This window comes from Akebia trifoliata, chromosome 4, assembly GCF_017979445.1.
Source record: "Akebia trifoliata isolate Shusen 1 chromosome 4, ASM1797944v1, whole genome shotgun sequence".
In the NCBI taxonomy this organism is placed as follows: domain Eukaryota; kingdom Viridiplantae; phylum Streptophyta; class Magnoliopsida; order Ranunculales; family Lardizabalaceae; genus Akebia; species Akebia trifoliata.
The window spans coordinates 42,041,717-42,063,361 of NC_141378.1; the positions used below are offsets into that span (position 1 = coordinate 42,041,717).

Here is a 21,645-nt window from a genome sequence, read left to right on the forward strand (position 1 = left end):
TTATATCGTAATTGAAAGTTGAAACATATAAAACCAGGGGCGGAGCTAGTAAGGAGCAGGTGGGGGCAATTACCCCCACAGAACTTTGAGACACCCTTATATTTTTAACTAATTACATGTCCCATTTGTCCCCACTCCCTCACCTCTCTCCTTATTTGCCCCCACACCCTCATCTCCCTCCAGTTTTTACCCCCACACCCTCACCTCCCTCCATTCAAGTTCTTCAAATATACAATTAATCATAGCTTGCCCCCACTAAAAGAAAATCCTGGCTCCACCCCTGTATAAAACTACCTTTTAAAATCATTCTCCACCACATTTTTTTTTCCAATAATACTCCTATATTATAACAAGCATTTTTTTTTTTTTTTTTGTAATGATTTTCTAATGCCCCCTATGCCCTAATCATAGAACTATAGACCAGTTGTTTCGGGATACACATAATCATAAATTATTTTCTTGTGTATCTTGGAATAACTGATCTACGATTTTGTGATGAGGGCGTGCAAGAGAAGCGTGGGGGGGGGGGGGGGCATCATATTATCACTACTCTTTTTTTTCATCTGTATAACAAGCATTTATTATGTAAAAGACCAATATACCCCTATCTTTTTTATTAAAAGACAAAATAGATAGAAGTATTATTAGAAAAAAAAATGTGATGGACAATGCTAGCGTTCCCATCAGATCTTGGACATTAATATTCCTCATATATATATATAGGGAGTGGTTTGGCAACCCTAAAGTTTGCCAAACATTGTGCCAAACACTTTTTGTAAATTACTTTTGATGGGGTTAGAAGTTTTGGAATAGGCTGATTTTTTGTGAGGATGATCTCTGCGGTAAAGAGATCATCCTCACCAAAAATCAGCTTATTTTGAAACTTCTAACCCTAGTTTACAAGTTAAAGAATCATGGACCATCCAATTTTTGCAAATCACTTTTGATGGGGTTAGAAGTTTTGGAATGGGCTGATTTTTGGTGAAGATGATCTCCTCATCATAGAGATCATTCTCACAAAAAATCAGCTCATTCCAAAACTTCTAACCCATGTTTTGAAAAATGTTTGGTACAATGTTTGGCCAACTTTAGGACTGCTGAACCGCCCCCTATATATATATATGGGAAATGTTCAGCACCAAACATTTTGGCAAATCATGGGTTAGAAGTTTTGGAATGGGCTGATTTTTAGTGAGGATGATCTCTACAGTGAGGATATATATATTCGGCAAACTTTAGGACTGCTGAATATATATATATATATATATATTGGGGGCGGTTCAAGGGCCATATGTCAAAACATATGTAAAAACAATGGTTTTTCAAAATATGGGTTAGAGGTTTTGGATTGAGCTGTTTTTTGCGAGGATGGTCACTATGATGAGATGATCATCCTCACCAAAAATCAGTTCAATTTGAAACTTCTAAATCCATCAAAAGTGATTTACAAATTACTAATAAAAAATAACAAAGCTCGACGGTCCACATTTTAAATCACTTTTAATAGGGTTAGAAGTTTTAGATTGGACTGATTTTTTTTTTCGAATGATCTTCCCATCATAGAGATCATCTTCTCAAAAAATCAGCTCAATCCAAAACTTCTAACCCATATTTTAAAATTTTATTAATGTTACATTATTTTTATTTATTTTTATTGATAATGTTACATTGTTTTTACATATTTTTTTTTCATATGTCCCTTGATCCTGACCGAGAGAGAGAGAGATCTTATGTAAATTATTATGTTTTTTGTTACTATTTCGATTTAAGTAGCACTGTCAATGGCCAAGCCATAAATGTCCCGATTCTAATTGCTCAAAATAATAGTAGTTCGAGGTCGGCCCATTTAATGTGGCTGGGCCGAATAAAATATCTATGTCCAGGTTCAGCCCGCAATTATGTGGCACATTTAAGGGCTGGGTTGGGCTGCAATTGTTCTTATGTATTTTAAACATAATTATAATATATTAATAATATTAAAAATAAAATTATTAATATAAGTTATTGGCTGGGCCATCAATGGAACTAGATCCCAAGCCTAAGTTCGGCCCTAAACTTGAAATAGGACTAATCGACCCTAGCTGATAACTAAATGTCTCTAGTAACATTACCCAACTTGATCCAATATGGGCCGGTTCAGTCCCAAATCCTCTCAATTTTAATATTATTGTAAATTTAAAATGGGAAAAAATCATTTAAGACCAAATTAAGTAGTCCTTCAGCTTCCAAATCTTGTATCATGCAATCCATGCTGTTGGATATTGGAGTTTAATTATCGGGTTGGATCTAGACTTTCGGATTACACCAGCACCCACACGAACCAGAACCGTGGAAATTGTAGAAATGTCCCTCTCAACATTTTATTTACATGGGGGTCCTTTTTGCAGATACAATTCTTAGTTTTGGTGGAAAACTATTTTTTTAACCATATTTATTTCTACTTTATATAATGCATTGGGATATTTAGATAAGTATTTCTATTTTATGAAGAATAAATTCAATATTAAGTTTTGGATTATTTTATTAAAAATAGTGCAAATCATTCTTTAAGTGATTTAACTTTATAATTGTAAAACTACTTAATTACAATCAATCATATCTATCTGAATGTTATTTTCTTAAATGTAATATTTTGTAGAAATCTTTACAATTATACTCATTACAAAATACATGTATTTAAATAAAATATCAATGATATGTGATTTATTTTTTTTACTTTCCTATGAATGATAGAGTTGATTTGGATACATCAAAACTAGATCGCCCAAAACTTGAAACAATCCACCCACCCCCACCACACAACATCGCTGCCACCTCCACTTTGTGATGAGTAGCCCATTACAAGGGTTGTGATTAGACTATCACAATTCTACTTTACAAGAACCTCATGTTTGTATGCGTGTCATCGTGTTCAAACTGCTTAAGGGATCCTCTCGAAAGGATGAACATGTACATCATTCGTTATCACCAGTAGGACATTAAAAGCTTCAAATGAAGGTATTCATGGGTATCTTTCTTTTCTCATCCAAATTGTAATGGTGTGTGGAGTCTGATTGTACATATCAACAAGAAGTATTGTTCATCATTTCACAATTTTTCATTTTAAGGGTATTTTTGTAATTTCATAAGTATCAACGTATGTTTAGGTACATATTTCTCTTGAGTCGTGCTGGAATGACCTCAAAATTGTACCTCATATCGTACATCCTGACGTGAACGTGTGTAAGAATCATATATGCTTTTTGACTCGTATCTTGAGGTTACTTCAGCATTATTCATTTATCTTTAGGGTGAAGGGTGTAATGTGTGACAAAGAGTTTTCCCTTCATAGGGGATTCGGGATGCATCTGTATCGTAGACGTACCACAGTCTTGAGAGAATCACCAAAATCTTTTTTTTTTTTTTTTTGTGGTGTAGTGGGGTATGAGTGTGTGATTGCATCTTTATTAATTTCTGTAAGAATAATGATTTTCTAACTCCCCTACATGGCATAGTTAAAATACTCTCCTAACTGACATGACATGTGTTAGAATTATAAATTTTTATGTATCTCAAGGGAAATAATTTATAATTTTAACACATGCCACGTCAAGAGAGTATTTTGAATATGCCAAGTGGGGGAGTCAGATTATCACAACTCTTTCTTTAATATTGTTCTAGGATCGATTTCTCTACACGAATATATTTACAGCCACGTATGTTTGATCGAGCTCAAGAACTCTTTCAGTAGTTTTAGGGTCTCTTCACCTTTATTAAGTCACGCCTTACTACAAATAGGACCAATGTTACCTCATAGGTCCATTCATTTAAGTTTTATTGTCCAGAGCTGGTTGGCAATGATGTGAAGATGTCCCATTCGGTTGGTACCAACTTACAACTCTCCATGATTGACTTTGAAAGCAAGCATGAATGGGGTCCATGTTCAACTTTCATTATAGGCACCTTAAAAGCAATTGAAGATTGTTTAAAGACATATTCACACCCTTATTAGTTACAAATTACTAAGATTTTATAATGTAATTAATATTTATATATATTATTTTCAAAATATGGGTTAGAAATTTCAGATTTAACTGATTTTTTGTGAGGATGATCTTTATGACGAGAAGATCATCCTCATAAAAAAATCAGCCCAATCTGAAACTTTTCAATCCATCAAAAGTGATTTACAAATTATTGATAAAAAATCGACGGTCCACATTCTAAATCATTTTTGATGAGGTTAGAAGTTTTAGATTGGGCTGATTTATTTATTTATTTAAAGATGATCTTCTCATCATAGAGATCACCCTCACAAAAAAAAAAAAAAAAAAAAAAAATCAGCTCAATCAAAATATGTTTACCCATATTTTGAAAAAATGATTGTTATTACATTGGATTTACGTATGTTTTTACTTTATCCCATGATCCGCCCATACATATATATATATTTAAAAAAGACAACCATACATATATATATATATATATATATATATATGTATGGTTGTCTTTTTAAATTATTACTTTCTTTTAAATCATCTTATTTCTATGGGCCTTCATCATATTAACAAAGTTCGGATTTGATAAGTATTTGGTGGGGTTCAAATATGTTAATTTGGATAAATTTGAGAAAGTTTCGTAATAAAGTCGTAAAATTTGAAAAATTATACAAAATATGTTTTTGGGTTTTTTACCAAACCCATCATTTTCAACCTCTCTAAAAACCCTTTCTTCTTTGAAGGTGAAGGGTTAAATGTTAACTCTATGATTAATTGAGAAATCATCGTTAAATTCGCCAATTTAATCGATTAAACTAGTTTGGAGAATCTTACAAATTTTTAGAAAAATTCGAAGAATTTTGTGATTATGATTGTTGTTAAGAAAATAAGTGCAATCGAAACAAGAAAACAAATAAAAAAAAACAAATATAAGACAAGATGTAATCACACAAAGATTTTATGTAGTTCCCTCAAGATTGAGGTATGTCCATGGATCACATCGATTCCAGTATGAGGAGAAAACTCACAGTTACAAATTAAATCCTTTCACGAAAACTATAAATATCCCAAGAAATTTAACAAAAATTTTATATAATATTAGTGAAATTACGAAAATTCCCTTCAACTGGCATAAATGCGTGGTTTGATTTACAGTACCTCCTTGTTAACCAGTACTATCAGGCTCTACAAACCACAACAGCTGTGATATTATAGTACAACTACACATCATCCTATTATAAGATCACAACATAAGTTATATAATCACACCATTAAATTAAGGTTGGGTAAGTTTAAAGATTCTCTTTAGGATATAGAAAAAATTTAGAGGTGCCTCCTCGTTTTTCATATGGATGACATACGCCTTTGACTCTAGTCTTCATTAAGAGATTAATAATAATAAAAAAAGTGATGAAAATATCCACTCCTTTCTTCCCTACAAAATCAGTCGTCTTCAACTTCTAAGCAAAATATTTTACCCTCATTTTCAACTTATTTATTCCATCTCCTTGAACCATGAAACCTCAAGAACAACATTGGGTTTTGGGAGAGGTTGAAGATGATAAGTTTAACCATTGAACCCTAAAACTTATATGTTACTTGAATGAAATAAAAGGTGCATTTAGCACTGATGGAGGACTAAAATGAAGACGAGTTTGAAGTCGAATTTATACGAAACAAAAATGATCGATCTAGGCCAGTTTTGATATTTCAACCTTGAAGAGAAAGATTGCTGGCCTTCCAAACTTTGATGAATATTTGAGATACCCCATGTTGGGCTGCCAATTGGGCTTTTTGGCCCACTAACCTGTCTGGTCTAGCCTGAAAAAAAAATGAGCCCATTCAATTCAGGTTGAGGTAGGCTTTATAGTTTTCAGCCCAAGTTGTGAAAATTTTATTACTGTGTTGGGTTATGTTGACTCAAGAAATACTACTTGAGAAATAACACACGATCTTGATCGTGAAAATAAAAAATCCAATGGTTAAAAATTATCCTTTAGATATGCATCATTGAGATATGTATTATTTAGACTCCAGTGGCTTATGAAGAATGACTTGTAGAAAAAACACATGATCCAACCATGTACAAGGGGTCGGAGTCTAGTTCCATCAAGTGCAACCTAAATTTAAATTTTGGCCCAAAAAAAAATATCTCCTGGGCTTAAGTTGATTTATTTGGATTTTATGCAACAACATGGAACTCAATATCTCTCTTTTGGGCCTTGTCCCTTGACGAAGGACCTTGCTAGGAGCCTTTCTTTGATGGATTTACAATTTGGGGTGTCTACAATACTTAATTTCACCCATTAATAATTCTTGCCCGAGAAATGTGAGCATTGTAGATAGGGGTGGCAGTGGATCAAGTGTTGTCGTGTTGAGGTAAGGGTATTCTGAATATTTACCCAATCCAAACCCGACCCATTTAACATTGTGTCAAAAAGGACTTAAACCTAAACCTAACACATTTATTAAATAGGTAACCTGACCCAACTCGTGTAATCTGTTCAATTAAATTATAATCTTAAGTAGTAAAAATAAGATCCATTTTCACTACCAAAAATAAAATACCATTATTAAAAATAAAGTTACACAACTATAGACTAATATCTATCCACATAAATTAAGTATTGTAAAACATAAAGTAAGAATTTTTTGGAAAAAATAAAATATATTCCAAGGTTCTTAGAATTTTTTCATCTACATCCATGTGGCATTGGAACATATTTTTGAATGCGACAAAGTATTGCATTCAGGAAACTTTTCTTACTAACTTAGTAAGAAAAGTATCTTTCTTTATCAAAAATCTCAACCCTTAGTTATTTGAAAAATATCTTAAAACACCCTCCTATATTTCATAATTTAAAATGACATGTTAATGACACAATAACTAAAAGTATCAAAACGGGTTGACATCCCTAACCTAAACACAACCCGTTTAATATTCGTGTTAGATGGGTCGACACTATTATAATCCAAACCCACTAATTTTGTGTTGTGTTCATGAGTCATGTTAAGATTGCCACTCCTAATTGTAGACATAAATTTAAATTAGTTAGAATAAAATTATATGACTAAAGCCCTAGTGCCAGTGCGATATTAATTGGGCCTGCAAACCCGTCTAGCCAACACGAAAAACAAGTGTTAGAATCTTGATATCGAGCCCGCAAAAGTAGAGTTGGGTAATTTCTAACCCAGCAAATATAGGTCAGGTTGAGCCATTGTAGTATATTTTATGTGTATACCACATATAGATAAATGTATAATTTTATTAAAAAAGAAGGTAACTAAAATAATAAGTTTAGTTTCATCTCTAACATTTATGTTTCGACTACAATTGAGATTATTGGACTCTTATTTTTATGAAAAGAAATATAAAACAAGTTTAAATGATTCTTAAAGTATGAATTTAATTAATTAATTATTTATTATTGAACTCAAAAGTCAATCTCAGCTCGGTGAGATCTAGTTCGGGTTTAACCAAGTTGGACTGATGGGTTTTTTTTTTTTTTTTTTGTTGCTTATCATGGGCATCCCTACCCTTCGAGTGAGACTAATCCCACGGTCACACGCCTCACCCCCTTGAAAAGTCCTATGTGCAACTGGTTGAGTCGAGGGTCAACCGAACCCTGGAGGGTGGTCCCAAGAAATTCATTGCTTCGTGGCGTTTCGAACACTTTGACTTACCCTTCTGAAGAGCTTGTCAAGGTGACTGATGAGGGTATATGGCTAGTTCGCCTAATTAGGATTGGATTCGGGCTCAACCATGCCTAACCCAAACTTGGACATTGATATCCCTAGCCCGTAGTATTTCTTTTTCAGGAGTCTTAACACTAGTAATATGCGCAAAGCATGTGTCCCTTACCTAGTTTGAGAACTAGTAGTACGCACAAAGATCTAAGGTTCTTTGCACTTACCATGTCGATCATGTACAGACCGAGTGAAAATTTTCGTGTAAGATTATCATTAGTCATAAGAAAAAGACTATCAAACGAGTGTTTGAGATGCTAGGCATTCCCAAGAAAAATTTACCTTTAGACTTGCAAAGACTAAATATTTGAGATAACCCCCTTGATACTCCCCCTAACCATCATCCACCTATAGGATTCGTTAAAATGACCTAAATGTTCTTTCTTTTAAATCTTATACCAATTCACTTGATTTTTCATTAAAAAAATACATCATCTTTAAGCTCTTTAATTGAAGTTTAAATTATTCTATTAAAAAAAAAAAAAATTCAACCTTGTCTTCAATCCATCATTTTAAACCATTTGATGAAAAATCTTAATTTCTCTACCAAAAAATCCATCATCTTCAAAAATCTTTTTTGGCTTGAGGTTGACGATGAGAATGTATACGCTGTTTTTGGTTAGTCTCTTAGTGAAGATTGGGAACGAGGGGATTATAGCATTAGTTCTTAAATAGTGGAAGGCATCTCACATATTAGGGTATATGTTGAAATCACCCCCATTTTTTTGTTTTTTTAATTTTATCAGATAGAGAGAGGGATTACTTTAATTTAAATATTTTGTAGAACATTACTAATTAAATTATTCTTCCTTAAACCTAGTACAAATAGTACTGCAAATTCCCAATTTGATCTAGAAGGAACAAATCTGGTAACACAAATGTAATTAAACTCTCTCCAAACTTGCTTGATGATGTATATAATTTTAGATAGAGAAGAATTTTAAAAGTTAAAGTTTACAAGTTTATATAAATTATTTTTATTGCAATAAAGGATTCATATAAGGTGATTTAATAATTTAAAAACTATTGATTAGTACGGATTGGTGTCGAGTAACCCTTAATTCCTCATTATAATGTTTTATAGTGTGTTGTACAATTTAATATATAACTTTTTTTTGTAATTTAGAAAAATAACTACCAAGGAATTTGGTCAACAATAATACACACCTCATAACAATGATAATAATAGGGACTGGCTATTTGCACACCAATCTTGAAAAATAACATTTTTTTTTATAACTTTTATTTTAACCTTCATAATTGGTAACGTTAAGATTTAGGGTTATTCATCTTCTTGTGACTTCATCGTCTTTGCTCGTATAAATTCTAAACACACTTGTTATACGAACAAGTATTTCTTATAAAAAATATTGAACCAACACTAATCTCTATTAAGATGATTGAAATGGAAGAATAAAGAATAAAAGACAAAGGAGTGCAATATTTTTTGTTTTAATTTTAAGTGCAATCATCTAAATGGAATGCAAAGGGAAAATTTTTAAGTAATGGAGTGCAATTGATAGTGGATGGTGTGCAACTAGTCGATCCCTAATAATATTAAGAGTAATGCTGGAGTGACTTAAATATTGGACCTCACATTGCACACCCTAGCATGAAAGTGTATGGGAACAATTGATGCTTTTTCACTCGTATCGCGAGTGAAAAAGCATCCATGGTTCCTATACGAGTGAAAAAGTGTCTATGGTTCTCATACACTTTCATGTCAAGATGTGCAATGTGAAGTCCAATCATGAGGTCACTTAAGCACAATTCTAATAATAATAATAATAATAAAGGAGTTGGATAACATGAACTCCCTGATTTTATCTTAAAAATAGTTAGGGGACACGTGTTTTGTGCATATTGTTAGGGTTAAAACTACTTCTTTGTCTAATTGCAACAACACTTCACACTGCTCTGGAGCAATGCCTTCATTTCCCGATTACTAGTTTTGTAAAGAACTGCGATCTCACCAGGTGGAGAAAGAAGGCGCCTTCCTTCGCTAGCCAACCTACAATCTGCTTCCAACTTGCTTGTGGCTAGGGTTAAAACTCCTCAAAACTAAGGGTTAGGGATATTAACGGGCGAGTTTGGGTTTGGCTTCGTGTTGAGTCCTAACTCAATCCTAAAGAGGCAAACCAGTCATATCCAAGTTGGTTAAGCCCAAACTGGATCTTAAAGGGCTGAGGTTGATTTTCATATTTTATAAAATAAAATTAAAAAAAATTAAATTCACACAAGTTTCAAAATCACTTGAAGTAATTTGATATTGTTTAAACAAATGTAAGACATACACAACTGCACATTTTTATGAGGATGTGCAGTTGTGTATCTCGAGGGAAAAATTATACGGTTCTTGCACATGCCACATCAGTGAGTTTTTGAGTTATTCTGTCAGTTGAGTTAGAAAATTATTACACATTTGTAATATGTTTTAGTTACCTTCTTTTTTTAATTATATATCATACAATTTTTTTTTTCCACAAAATATATTACAATGGCTCTACCTGCCCTATATTTGTTGGGTTAGAAAATTGTAAGCCCAGCCTTACTTCTTGTGGCTCAAGATCAAGGTTCTAACACTGGTTATTTGGGTGGGCCAGACGAGTTTATAGGCCCAATTGACATCCCCTCTTAAGGTTTTTAGTCATTGTAGTATTTTCTACAATACTTGCATTTGTTTGGAAAGGATTATTAATGGATGTATTTAAGTGTAATTTTATAAGTTAAAAGTATTAACTAAGGATATATTTGTAATATAATAAACTAGAGTTCGCTCGTGTCTACTGGCATGGGGTCATGGTGAGCAATGCTAATTGCAACAAGGGACCATATAACACTTGGGGCGATCACCTACAAGTGGGCCTAGAGAGAAGTGAGACATACATTTAACATAGCAACACAAGGTGACAATGTATGTGGAAAGCCCATAGGCAATTTTATTAATGATGACGGCAATCACAAGGCAACTGTACATGGACACGTCACAAAGCGTTCGTGAGCTTGAATAGTAATGGTTGTCACATACTAAGGTGAAGGCTTGGCTTGAGCATCAAATCAACACCCCTAAGTACTCATATGCAAGAACTTGGTCTATCACATGTTTTGGCTTGACTATTGCATGAGAAAGTGTATGTTTTGAAGTGTTTCGAGTTGGATATTCATGGAATGGATTGAGACAACTGATGTGGAAGACACGGTGGACATTGCGTAACTTCAACATGTACGAAACTTTGCCAACTTGAGCAATGATAAGCATATGTCTTTCATATCGTTGTAGTCCCTTTGTATTAGTCCATAATAGAGACTCCTAGGATCTTTAGTGAACTGGTTAAGGTTCCATCAATCTAGTATGTTTGTTTTGCTCGATCTTATTTTGTTGGCAAATAAGGAAGGTCTTTACATAGTCCAACACATCGTTGCATATGCCCTACCAATAGCATCCTCATTCAAGTAGGGTCATTAATGTGCGGCGCAAACCAGGATGGCCAACTCATAGATATGAAGTGTTTAATGTATTGGTTGGATTCATAAGTATCCTAGTCATATCAGTCAAACAATATGAAGCGTGGAAAAATACAATCAATCCATGAACATAGTATGAACATAATATCCTTAGAACTCTGGACTTAAGTGGAGCTTATGATGGGCATGAGCATGACTTGCTAGCTCGGTTGACATCTTTCATTGCAACTTTGAGGTTGTGCTTTTCAGTCCCAACTTATCCACCCGAGAAAAGAAAATGGAGCCATAAAATTAATAAAGAGATTGTTTTGTAACCCCAAAGAGTTGGATCAGTGGGTGAAAGGGGTTCGCCAGCCCTGGTTTTTGTTCCAACTTGTCCTGTGTTTGAAATTGGGTGACCTAACTTACCTTATTGCAAGTTGGGAAACTTCTGAGGTTGAAGTGTTCATCCATAAAACAAAAATCACTGAACACCATAGTAATCCCTTTTCTTTCAAAACACACGCGCGCACACACATACAGATTACCTTGATCGGGATTCCTCTGTCCCTGTTTTGCAGTCCTGCTAATCTAGTTTGAGTTCTGCTAAACTCTTTTAATATCTTTTTATGTGCGGAACAAACATGATTTTTTAGGATAACATATCTAACACGATACTTTGGATACACTTACTTGAGACAAACACAGCCACAAGTTGGACCCAAAGCCAAGATGGCCAGCATATTATGAATCCAACCAATATACCCAAAACAACTAGATGGTGATGTGAAGAAAAAACCCTTCACAACATCATCCCAAAAGAGACTTGATATGGCAAAAACAATAAAATTTAGATCTCATAAACAAAAAAGAAAGTCAAGGCAGAAAGACAAGAAGCCATGCTCATATTTTTCCTAAACGACCAAATGAAAAGGAATTTAATTAAAACTCCATTTTGTGTCACCACATAATTAACCAACAGTTTACCCAAAAGGATGCTTACATTTAAATTAAATGACACAACAAAAGAAAATAAATAAATATAGTTTTATTTATGGAGTAAATATAGCCTATATGACTTCAGGCAAACCACTATTGCTAAGACCAAGCCAGGTGACTAAAACATTCCAGGATGATTTGGTTCTGGTCCTTTTTTAACTATTGGCCACTCAGAAAAGTTCGGATTCAGCTCTATATTGCAATCAGAAGCCTCGTCAAACACTTGAAATTGATTATTCTATGATTGTAGAGAGCAGGATTGGTTCTGAGCTTCACCTGCAACAGCCAGACAATATTTTATGGATCAAAGTAAATCAAATTTGATATAGGCAACACTAATTTGGTTTGAATATATGATACAAAATCCCACCCTCTCTACTGGTTTGGGTTGTGCTTTGTAACTTTATTGTTGTTCTGTTGCTGCTGTGGTGGTGGTGGAGGTGGCGATGAGGACTGGTTTCTCTGCTGTTGTTGCTGTTGCTGCAACTGATAGATGTTGAGCTGGGTAGGTTGCTGCTTATGCTGAAGTTGGAACATCAGGGGTGGTTTCATGGATAGTTGCTGAGCCAAACAGTTGGAAAGGTGTACTTCCCCACCCATCTCTGCACTAATCAGCTTTAAACGCTGAACTTCAGCTGTCAATGCCTCATTTATAGCTGCATGGTTGACACGTTAAACAACACATTTACGCACATAATATAACTGAAAATAGCAGCATAAGTTACTGAGAAGAACTAAAGTTGGTTTAAACCAAATTGGATGCCAATAATTAAAGAACCATTTGTGGTACTAGGACTAAGTTATGGATCATTTAAGTTGGTTGATTGGTTATAAGTAAACAACAAGGAAATTGGATGGCAAGAAAGAATATCCAACATCTTAAATAACAAACAATTGTTTCATCCACAATTCCTATTATCAAGCTGACTCTCATAGAATTTGTGTTAGTTGGTAAAAGTGGAGGCACTTTTGCATTATTATGCAATTGAAGTGTATCAATCACAACAAATCTAAGGACAAAGGACAGAGAATAATGTTGTGAATGTTTGACTTGCATTAATAATATATGCACACCTTTTAACTTTACACTAGCGTAACCTCTAATCCTTTAACGACAAACCAACTAGGCTTCTAGATAATACACTTGATAGAATTTTGATGTATACTTAAACCTCAATAACGGAGGTGGTCACTTTGAGGTGTTTCTTTCACTACCATTTTAATCCCTACAAGTATAACTATTAAATATGCACTAGTGCATTCTACCTTGGTATCACTTATCTTAAAACCATTAGTTTTTACTTATAGTTTTAAGCTTGCGCGCTCTCTAATTTCACCCAAAAATAAAAAATTAAATAAGACTAGCATTGAAAGTTTTGTTCCCGGATAAATGAGGGTTGCCTCAGGTTTATAACCAACGTAAAATTAGTGTCAAATCCCATAATATATATAGTAGGTAATCAATCCAAATAAAGTTAGGTGACATGACTTAGGGAGGTTGCATATTGATGGGACAGTCTGGATTAATAAGCATGTGTATTCAATTTTTACTTTTTATTTTTATTTTTTTATAGATAAAAGAGCTTTATTAAAATCAAGACAAAAAGGCAATTGAGATAACCGCCCAAAGTACAAGAAAAACAAAGATTACAACACTACTCTGAGCACAGAGACTCCCATCTAAAACAAAATCCTCTAAAAACACCCCTCAAAAAACAAAATCCTTGAGCATGTGTATTCATAGAGACCCAGACAGTAGTCCCAATACTATAATGTGGGATTCTTTTCTTTTTTTTCCACTGAATAGTGTGCAGTATATTAACAAAAGGAGCAACCCAAAAATTAAAGGCTGTATATAATAGATGTGACTAAGAAGCAGCAACCTCCGTAGCTTCAGAACTATATTGTAGTTACCTTTCTGTAGATAAACCTACTTCCTAAACTCTGTTAAGTTCAGATGATTTATCCAAAGAAGTTAAGGTCATGTCGCACCCATGATAATCAATTGAAGTACACTTCTGCTATGAGTATAGATTAGTAGGAAAAAATATGGATTCCAATGGCTAAATCTTTAATTAAATTAGTATGACAAAATGAACCTATGTAATGAATGAAATGCCAAAAAGACCTAATGTTTCTAATCAAATCCTAGTAATTCGGGAGGTGTCAACTTAAGCTAAGTTGGTTAAGGCATGTGAAGTGCTGATCCCACAACCTAGGTTCAAATCTCATTGAACCCACTTTCACATTGACTACTAATCACCTTGCTTGCCTAGCAAAACATCCTAGTAATTCCCTTCGATATATCAAAAAGAAGTTCTTTTACAACATTTCAGAGTTGCTTCAAACGCTAGAGGTGTCTTTAGGTCTCCCTTTGTTCTCACCATCACCGCATTTTTCCAAGAAGAAGAAGATAGCCTCCAAATGTGAATCCAAATTGGCTTACCGGTTTCGTTGTTTCTTGTATTTATCTCTTTCTCTACCCTTTATCATTATTTCATGATGTGATTCATAAGCTTTATCCCACGATAATTGATTTACTTAGTCTTATAAATAGGGCACTCATGAAATTCTCCTCTATTCATTTGCCATTTCCTTAATCTCCAAAATCTTGCTAGTTATTGACCAGCACTATCCAAATTTTTTCATGCACTCCAAACCTAAACTGGAATACCATTTGAATCTAACATTTTCCCGTATTCATCTTAAACAAAGCCTCCTTCACTTGTGTAAGCCTGATACTGCAGGCTATACCAGTCGAAATGCCTTTAGTCGCTAAGATATGTGTTTACTTCCAACTCTAAGCTCCCTATGGATCTTTATTTAATATCGGAAGGGAAAGAAAACATCTTTATTTACTGTCCATGTCCCTTTACAGCACTCTTTGATCTTTCATTCTTAATGAATCTAAATTGATCTAGGCTTGTTTGACTGCATGAAATTCAATTTCCATGAAAAATGGATGGGGTGGTAAAACAAATATTTGGAATTTGATTACATTTGGAAAAAAAAAATCAGTAGGGGAGGGATGGTGGCCGATGGAGACGGCAATGGCGATTGATGGTTACAATGGTGGCAATTGTCGATGGTGTTGTGATGGGGGTGGGGAAGTAGAAAGGGGATTAGGGTTTTAATTTGGGCATGGAAATTGGTGGATTTCATTTTCCCACGGATATGGGTGGGAAAATGAAATCCACACTTTGTTGGACTTTGGGAATAGGGTGGAAAACCATTTTCCATGAAAAAACCAATCTAACACATGAAAAATGGTTTTCCACCCTATTTTCCAAGTGCAATTAAACACACCGTAAGTCTACTTTTTCTCTCTTACAATTTTGCAAGTTCGTAAATATCTTTCTCACTGTATCTTGTACCAAATCTATTGCATAGTTGGACATCATCGCTCCATCACCAAGTTCTTTTAGTAGGTGATTTCATTTAGATTTTCCAAGAACATCCTTCGCTACTATACCAATATATCTAGTCGTCCATCCATTATTACCAGCCTTTGCTCTAATTCTTTCTTTTTTTTTTCCTACGCAAGCAAGGTGGTTAGTAGTCAACGTGAAGATGAGTTCAACGAGATTTGAACCTAGGTAATGGGATCAACACGCCACGCACCTTTAGTGAGAATCCCCCCGAAGAAGGCAAGCCAAATGAAGAAGGATATTTTAGAAGGAACAGATGACTTCATCTAAGACTTCATCCAAAAACATAGTCCAATGCAAGACAGTAAATGCAAGAAAGTCAGGAATAGAAATCAAATCAAGTGCAAGATATAACAATTTGACCAAGAACATACCATCTCAACTCCAAATCCATGCCCTATGATCTTTCATGGATGGAGAACTTGGAGCAAGGGAGATGAGATTGACAAGATTAATGACTTCCTGGGCCTTCCAATCATTGAAAACTCTCCTGAATCTGAAGTCGTAGAATCACTCCCCTTTTGTAAACCATAAAGCTTCATACCAACAAGCCTTTCTTTGAGAATAATAAGAAGAAAAAAACAATTGGGAATTGCACATCATCCCAAAAATGCACTCAATTCCCTACCCTACTTTAAAAATTATTCTTTTGAAAAACCCATGGATTAACTTTATAAATACCTTTCTAGAAACTACACCCAAAAGAAAAACTCAGCTCCCTTCTTTCCCACCCTAGGCTGCTCTGTTACCATACATGGCCTTAATAACTCTTCTTAATCCAAAGTCATTTTTCCTCACAGAGCAAAATTCATTAATCTAAATTTCATGAAACCTAGGTCACTTTTCTTCTTAAGACAACAAACAAAGTTCCATTTAACCAAGCGAAATTTACGATTGTCATCATTGCCATTCCATAAGAAATCCCTAATAAGCTTCTCCAAGCATGACTCCACACTTTTGGCATAGAAAACAAGGAAAGGAAGTAAATAGAAATGCTATCAAGTAACCTCTTCCTCAAATGCACAATGACTAGATCCCAAATATAGGCCAATCAAAGGAGAAAGCCCAATAGGATGTAAGAAAGGACTCCACCAAACAACCCATTTACCAAGCAAAAGATTTAATGTTTGGAACTGAGCCAACTCTAAAATCTTAATCTCCCTAAGGTTTATGGGCAAACTAGAAACCACCTCAAAGCACATAGAAAGACAACATAAAAAAGCAGACATGATCAATTGTTGCATCCAGAAAAATGATGGCATCATCAACAAAATGGAGATGTGACATCCTAAGGCCACCTCAATTAACATCAAAATCTTTCAAAGCACCCAAGAAAACCACTCTAAAATCATTCTTCCAAAGTCTTACACGACAATGTTGAACAGAAATGGAGACAATAAATCATTCTTCCTAAATCTCCTACAGAAGCCTGCTAGATTACCATTCACAAAAACTTGGAACAATGGACAAGACACATATTTGATAATCCTGATTATTCATTTATCTCCAAACCCCATCCAGCCCCATAGATACCTCAGGAATTCCCAATTGACATGATTGTAGGAATTCTTTAAATCAATTTTACAGAAAATTCACAGGATTCCGCATCTTCTTATAAAATACCTGGATTCATTAGCGCTCAAGACACTTTCAAAAATTTAGTAACCCTTAATGAACGCTCATTGTCCTTGACTGATGATTTGAGGGATGACCACTTAAGTCTTGCAACTAAAATGCTGGATAATATTGTGTATGTTGAGCTGATAAGACTTATGAGTAACTCCTGAAAGTAAAATTTGATCCAAAGGAACTAGATAGCTGATAGTTCAACATGGATGTAGATTTGTACTATGTGATGTCAACCTGTTTCTACATTCTTAACAGAAACGTGGGAATCATGCATTTGTAAACACGGCACTTAGTATAAATGAACCATTGATCAGTAAATAATGGAAAAGATAACACTACAAATGGAGAATAGGGAAGGGAAAAGAAAGATAAAAGAAAACCTCAAAGTTGCTTTGCAAAGTGTCAAACCAACTGAGGTATGGGTCCAAGTTCATGGAGCTGATTCAATTGAGTAAGCACAGTGGGAAAAAATACAATTTTTTCTCTTCTAACCCATCCACTGCATTCCAAGAAGTCAATAAAACTTACTACCAATCAAAATCCATGGGTAAAAGAAGATAGATATATTTCTACGCAGCAAATAATTATCTACCAATTGACTTTATTTCCTATTCACACCAACTCATATCATGTTAATTGATGTGTACTCGGTCCATGCAAATACACATACATGAAAAGCCATCAAATCAATTATCAATAACATTCTAAAAGAAAAACAATTATACCATCCTGAAGCTGTGCTTGTTGCTCCATGGATTGAAGACGGAGCTTCAACTCATTGTTTTCATTTGTAAGACCAGTAGAATCTCTCTGAAAGAAAATTAGAAGAAAACAAAACTAAGTCTCATGAATTAAAAATAGACTCAAAACACAAAAACAAACTCAGGTTTTTGTGTACCTACCTGTAATAGTGTCACCTGTGCAGATAATGTTGTAGCTTCTGTTTGTAGAGTCTGAACCTTGTGTTCTAATTCCGAGATATACCTCATCTTCCGTTCCTTGGAACGAGCAGCAGATTGTCGATTAGCCAAAATCCTGAGATGATTAGTTCAATATTAGAGCATATAAATCAATTTTTACAAACTTCAATCAACAATTACAAAGCATATAGAACTTGGAATTTCACTACCTTTTGGCGCGTTTGGGGTCCGCCATCGCAATCTCAGTAAGTTTCTCATTCGCCATTATCTTTTTCAACTCAGCCCCACTAAATTCACCATTCCCAGAATCCAAGCTGAAAGCAGCAGAGTTTCCATCCATTGAATCACTCGGCGAGAACTGACTGGTTTGGGCTCCCGGAGAGAGTGGAAACTTAAGTGACTCATCTCCAAAGTTAGGCAAGGTACCCATGAAACTATCCACAGAAACACTTCTACGGTGACGGTTGGTAGGAGCAATATCCCCTCCCGCACTCCTTTTCGTTCCTTCTCTCTTCATAGTGCCGCCACTTTCATTTACGCTACTCTCCGCTTCATTATCACTAAAATTGATCCCATTATTCTTTGCATCCTCTTGATTCTCACGAGAACTCTTTTCCTTCACTTCAGATGAGTTCAACATGTCCATGTTGTCCAAATTCAAATATGCCGAAAACAAGTCATCTACTAATTCCCCTTCAGTTCTCCTCTCACCCATCTCTTCTCCATTCTTATTTTCATTTCTATCCCAATCTGATTCCCGTTTCACCAACTCAATTGGCTTATTAGCCGAACTCTCTATCCCAGACGCGGACTGATCAAATATTCCTTGACCTCTAAATGGGATGAATGAAGGTGAAGTTTGGATCACATTGGAAAACCCATACGGAATATCGCTACTAGAGCGCCTATGCCCTTTACGAGGAGGTAGACTCTCACCAACCCGGATAGAGTTACCTTGTGAGGAAGGCGGATGTGAGAGGGTCGTCTGTGAACTCGAATTCCCATCTTGATCTTTCATTGACACATCCGGAGAAACAGGGTTCGAAGATGAATCGTGATAAGGCGAACGACTCAATGGGGGCAGTGAATCAAAAGAGAAAAATGCGGGTTGTGATAAAGATCGAGAATGAGAAGGCCCAGGACTAAAATTTTGAGAACCCGATTGCTGTTGGGCGGTTGACCACGACACCGGAACTTGGGAATAAGGCGATGTTGGTGAAATGTGGGGGTATGATGGAGGTATACCGGGTCGCTTGTTGTTATCGGGACTGAAATTCTGCGAGAATTGTCGCATTGGAGCGCGGATTTGAGAAGTATTTAACTGAGGACGATTGAATTGGTTGTTTGATAATTGTTGCTTAGGAATCGATCCGTCCGACTTTTCCATTTTGTTCTAATTACTATACCTAAATGCTTTTCAATCAAACAAACAAAACCCTAGATAGATAATTTCCCAAATGAACCCTAGAACCTGAAAATCAATAATAAAAAAGAAAACAAAAAAAAAACACTCCAAATGAAGAAAAACAAGAACCCTAGTATCTTATGGACCAAAAAATATATATTATTAAAACCCTAATTCTTCAAATTGGCAGATTATACAAAGAAGTAAGACTAGAGATTTAACCGTTCTGAGCGGGAAAATTGTCCGTACATCTCCATGAATCCACCATTTCAGAGCTAAGTAATCCGGCTTATCGGCGCAAGTTAGCAAGAACTTGTCCGCTATATCTGGCGAAGGTTTCTCTAAATTTAACAGAGAAATGTTCGACGGAAGGACCGAAGCTCACAGACTCTCTCTCTCTCTCTCTCTCTTTCTTTCTCAAAGTCTCGCACTTTGTGTCTCAAACCTTCTTGTTGGGTGAAATAAATATAAAACATTTCATTTCGATTGTAAATTTGCATTTGGACTGAATTTCAGTTTAATTCCAACCGTGTTTCACTCCATAAATCAAACCCTCGATTTCCGCAAATGATCTAGGTGGAACTTGAAAGATTTGGTCTTAAAACTACTATTCAATTTTAGTAGGGTCAATGCTGTCATTTCCTAATATGAAAAATGCCACTTTAGGATACTCTTTTAGTTTAGTGGGCCTACACATTAAAAATGAGTCTATTTGGGCCATATGAGTGGGCCCATTATGGAAAAAAAAAATTCATCTAGGTCAATCAAATAATTTGATGGTCAAAATTCTCTAAACCATTGGCTAGAAATCATTTATGATATGCCTATAGATGTGTAGATTGACTTAGATGTTGGCCAAATATGTCCATGGGCTAGAAAGTGTGTGCAAGGTTGGACTTTCAAGAAACGTCGGCCACCGAATCATGAAGGGCATCAAATTTATTCCATAAATGTCATAATTGTCACAATCTTTCGTGATTTCTTACCATTTATAATGTTTCAAGAGAAATCCTTAAATTTGGGTGACCAGCTATGATTTTTTAAGGCTCGTATGAAGGATTAAGGAAATTTTGGTTATTGGAAAAATCTATGGGAGAATTAATTTTTTTATGGAAGTGTAATTTGTTGTTATATGTCTTGTTATTTGTTAAGAAATTAATTTTTTACACTTTCGAGAAATGCCGGCCACCGATCCTTTAAGGGCATTATTTTCATTCCGTAAATATCACATTTCATAATTTTATTTTTGTGATTTCCTATAGAGATAATCTTTCAAGAGAAATCTAAAAGTGGTTGACAGCTATGATATTTAAAGCTCAAATGAAGGCTTAAAGAGTGTGGTTGTTGGTATTATGGAAGAATTAATTCATGAGTAAATGTAATTTGTTTGTATATATCTTGTTATTTGGTAAGAAATTGATTTTCTACACTTTGGAAAATTTTTGGCCACCTAACCTTTAAAGGAAGTTATTTTTATTTCATAAATATCATATTTCACGAATTTTTTATAACTCTATATGTAGACATCCCAATTTGAGCAGTCCCATGTAAAAATGTCCAAAAAAGATGTTTTAAAATCAAAATGGGCTTAAAGGCCCAAACCCTAACAAATATTTGTTTTATTCCACATAATAGCCCAAGGCTTCTTTACTTGGCCCATGGGCTATCTCCCACCATAAACCTTCGCCCCCTAAATCCTCACCACCTCGCTTCTCAAGCCAACCTAATCCTACACATACCTTAACATCATTAAGTCCAACCCAACCCCTAAGCCCAATAGTCTAAACAAATTCTAATGAAATCCAACCTAAACCACTATCCAATCCTAAACCCAAGCCCCCTACTTAAGTTCAAGATCATACTCATAATCACAATAAATCACCACAAAAATCAATGATCATCAATTAAGAACATTTATCACCAGTACAACCTACCTCCCTAAATCCATCTACTCAACCTCACCATCATTCTCAAAAAGTTAACCAAACCACACATCAACCCACACCCATGTCATAACCTACCCTCATCATTCTCTCCAAACCCTTATCACAAGTAATCCTCACACCTCTTATCCTTAATTAACTCACCTAACATAC

The 21,645-nt window shown here is 34.9% G+C and overlaps 1 protein-coding gene across 1 annotated transcript; it reads right to left on the reverse strand.

The window, feature by feature from the left end:
• Positions 1 to 12,074: 12,074 nt before the first annotated feature.
• Positions 12,075 to 19,993, reverse strand: LOC147405060 (bZIP transcription factor 29-like). Its single transcript, XM_086441163.1, has 5 exons — positions 18,354 to 19,993; positions 18,127 to 18,259; positions 17,950 to 18,034; positions 12,538 to 12,823; positions 12,075 to 12,443 (listed from the first exon to the last, which is right to left on the reverse strand). Exons 1-4 carry the CDS (start codon positions 19,529 to 19,531, stop codon positions 12,543 to 12,545), a joined length of 1,677 nt encoding a protein of 558 aa, XP_086297289.1. The 5' UTR covers positions 19,532 to 19,993; the 3' UTR covers positions 12,075 to 12,443; positions 12,538 to 12,542.
• Positions 19,994 to 21,645: the final 1,652 nt, after the last annotated feature.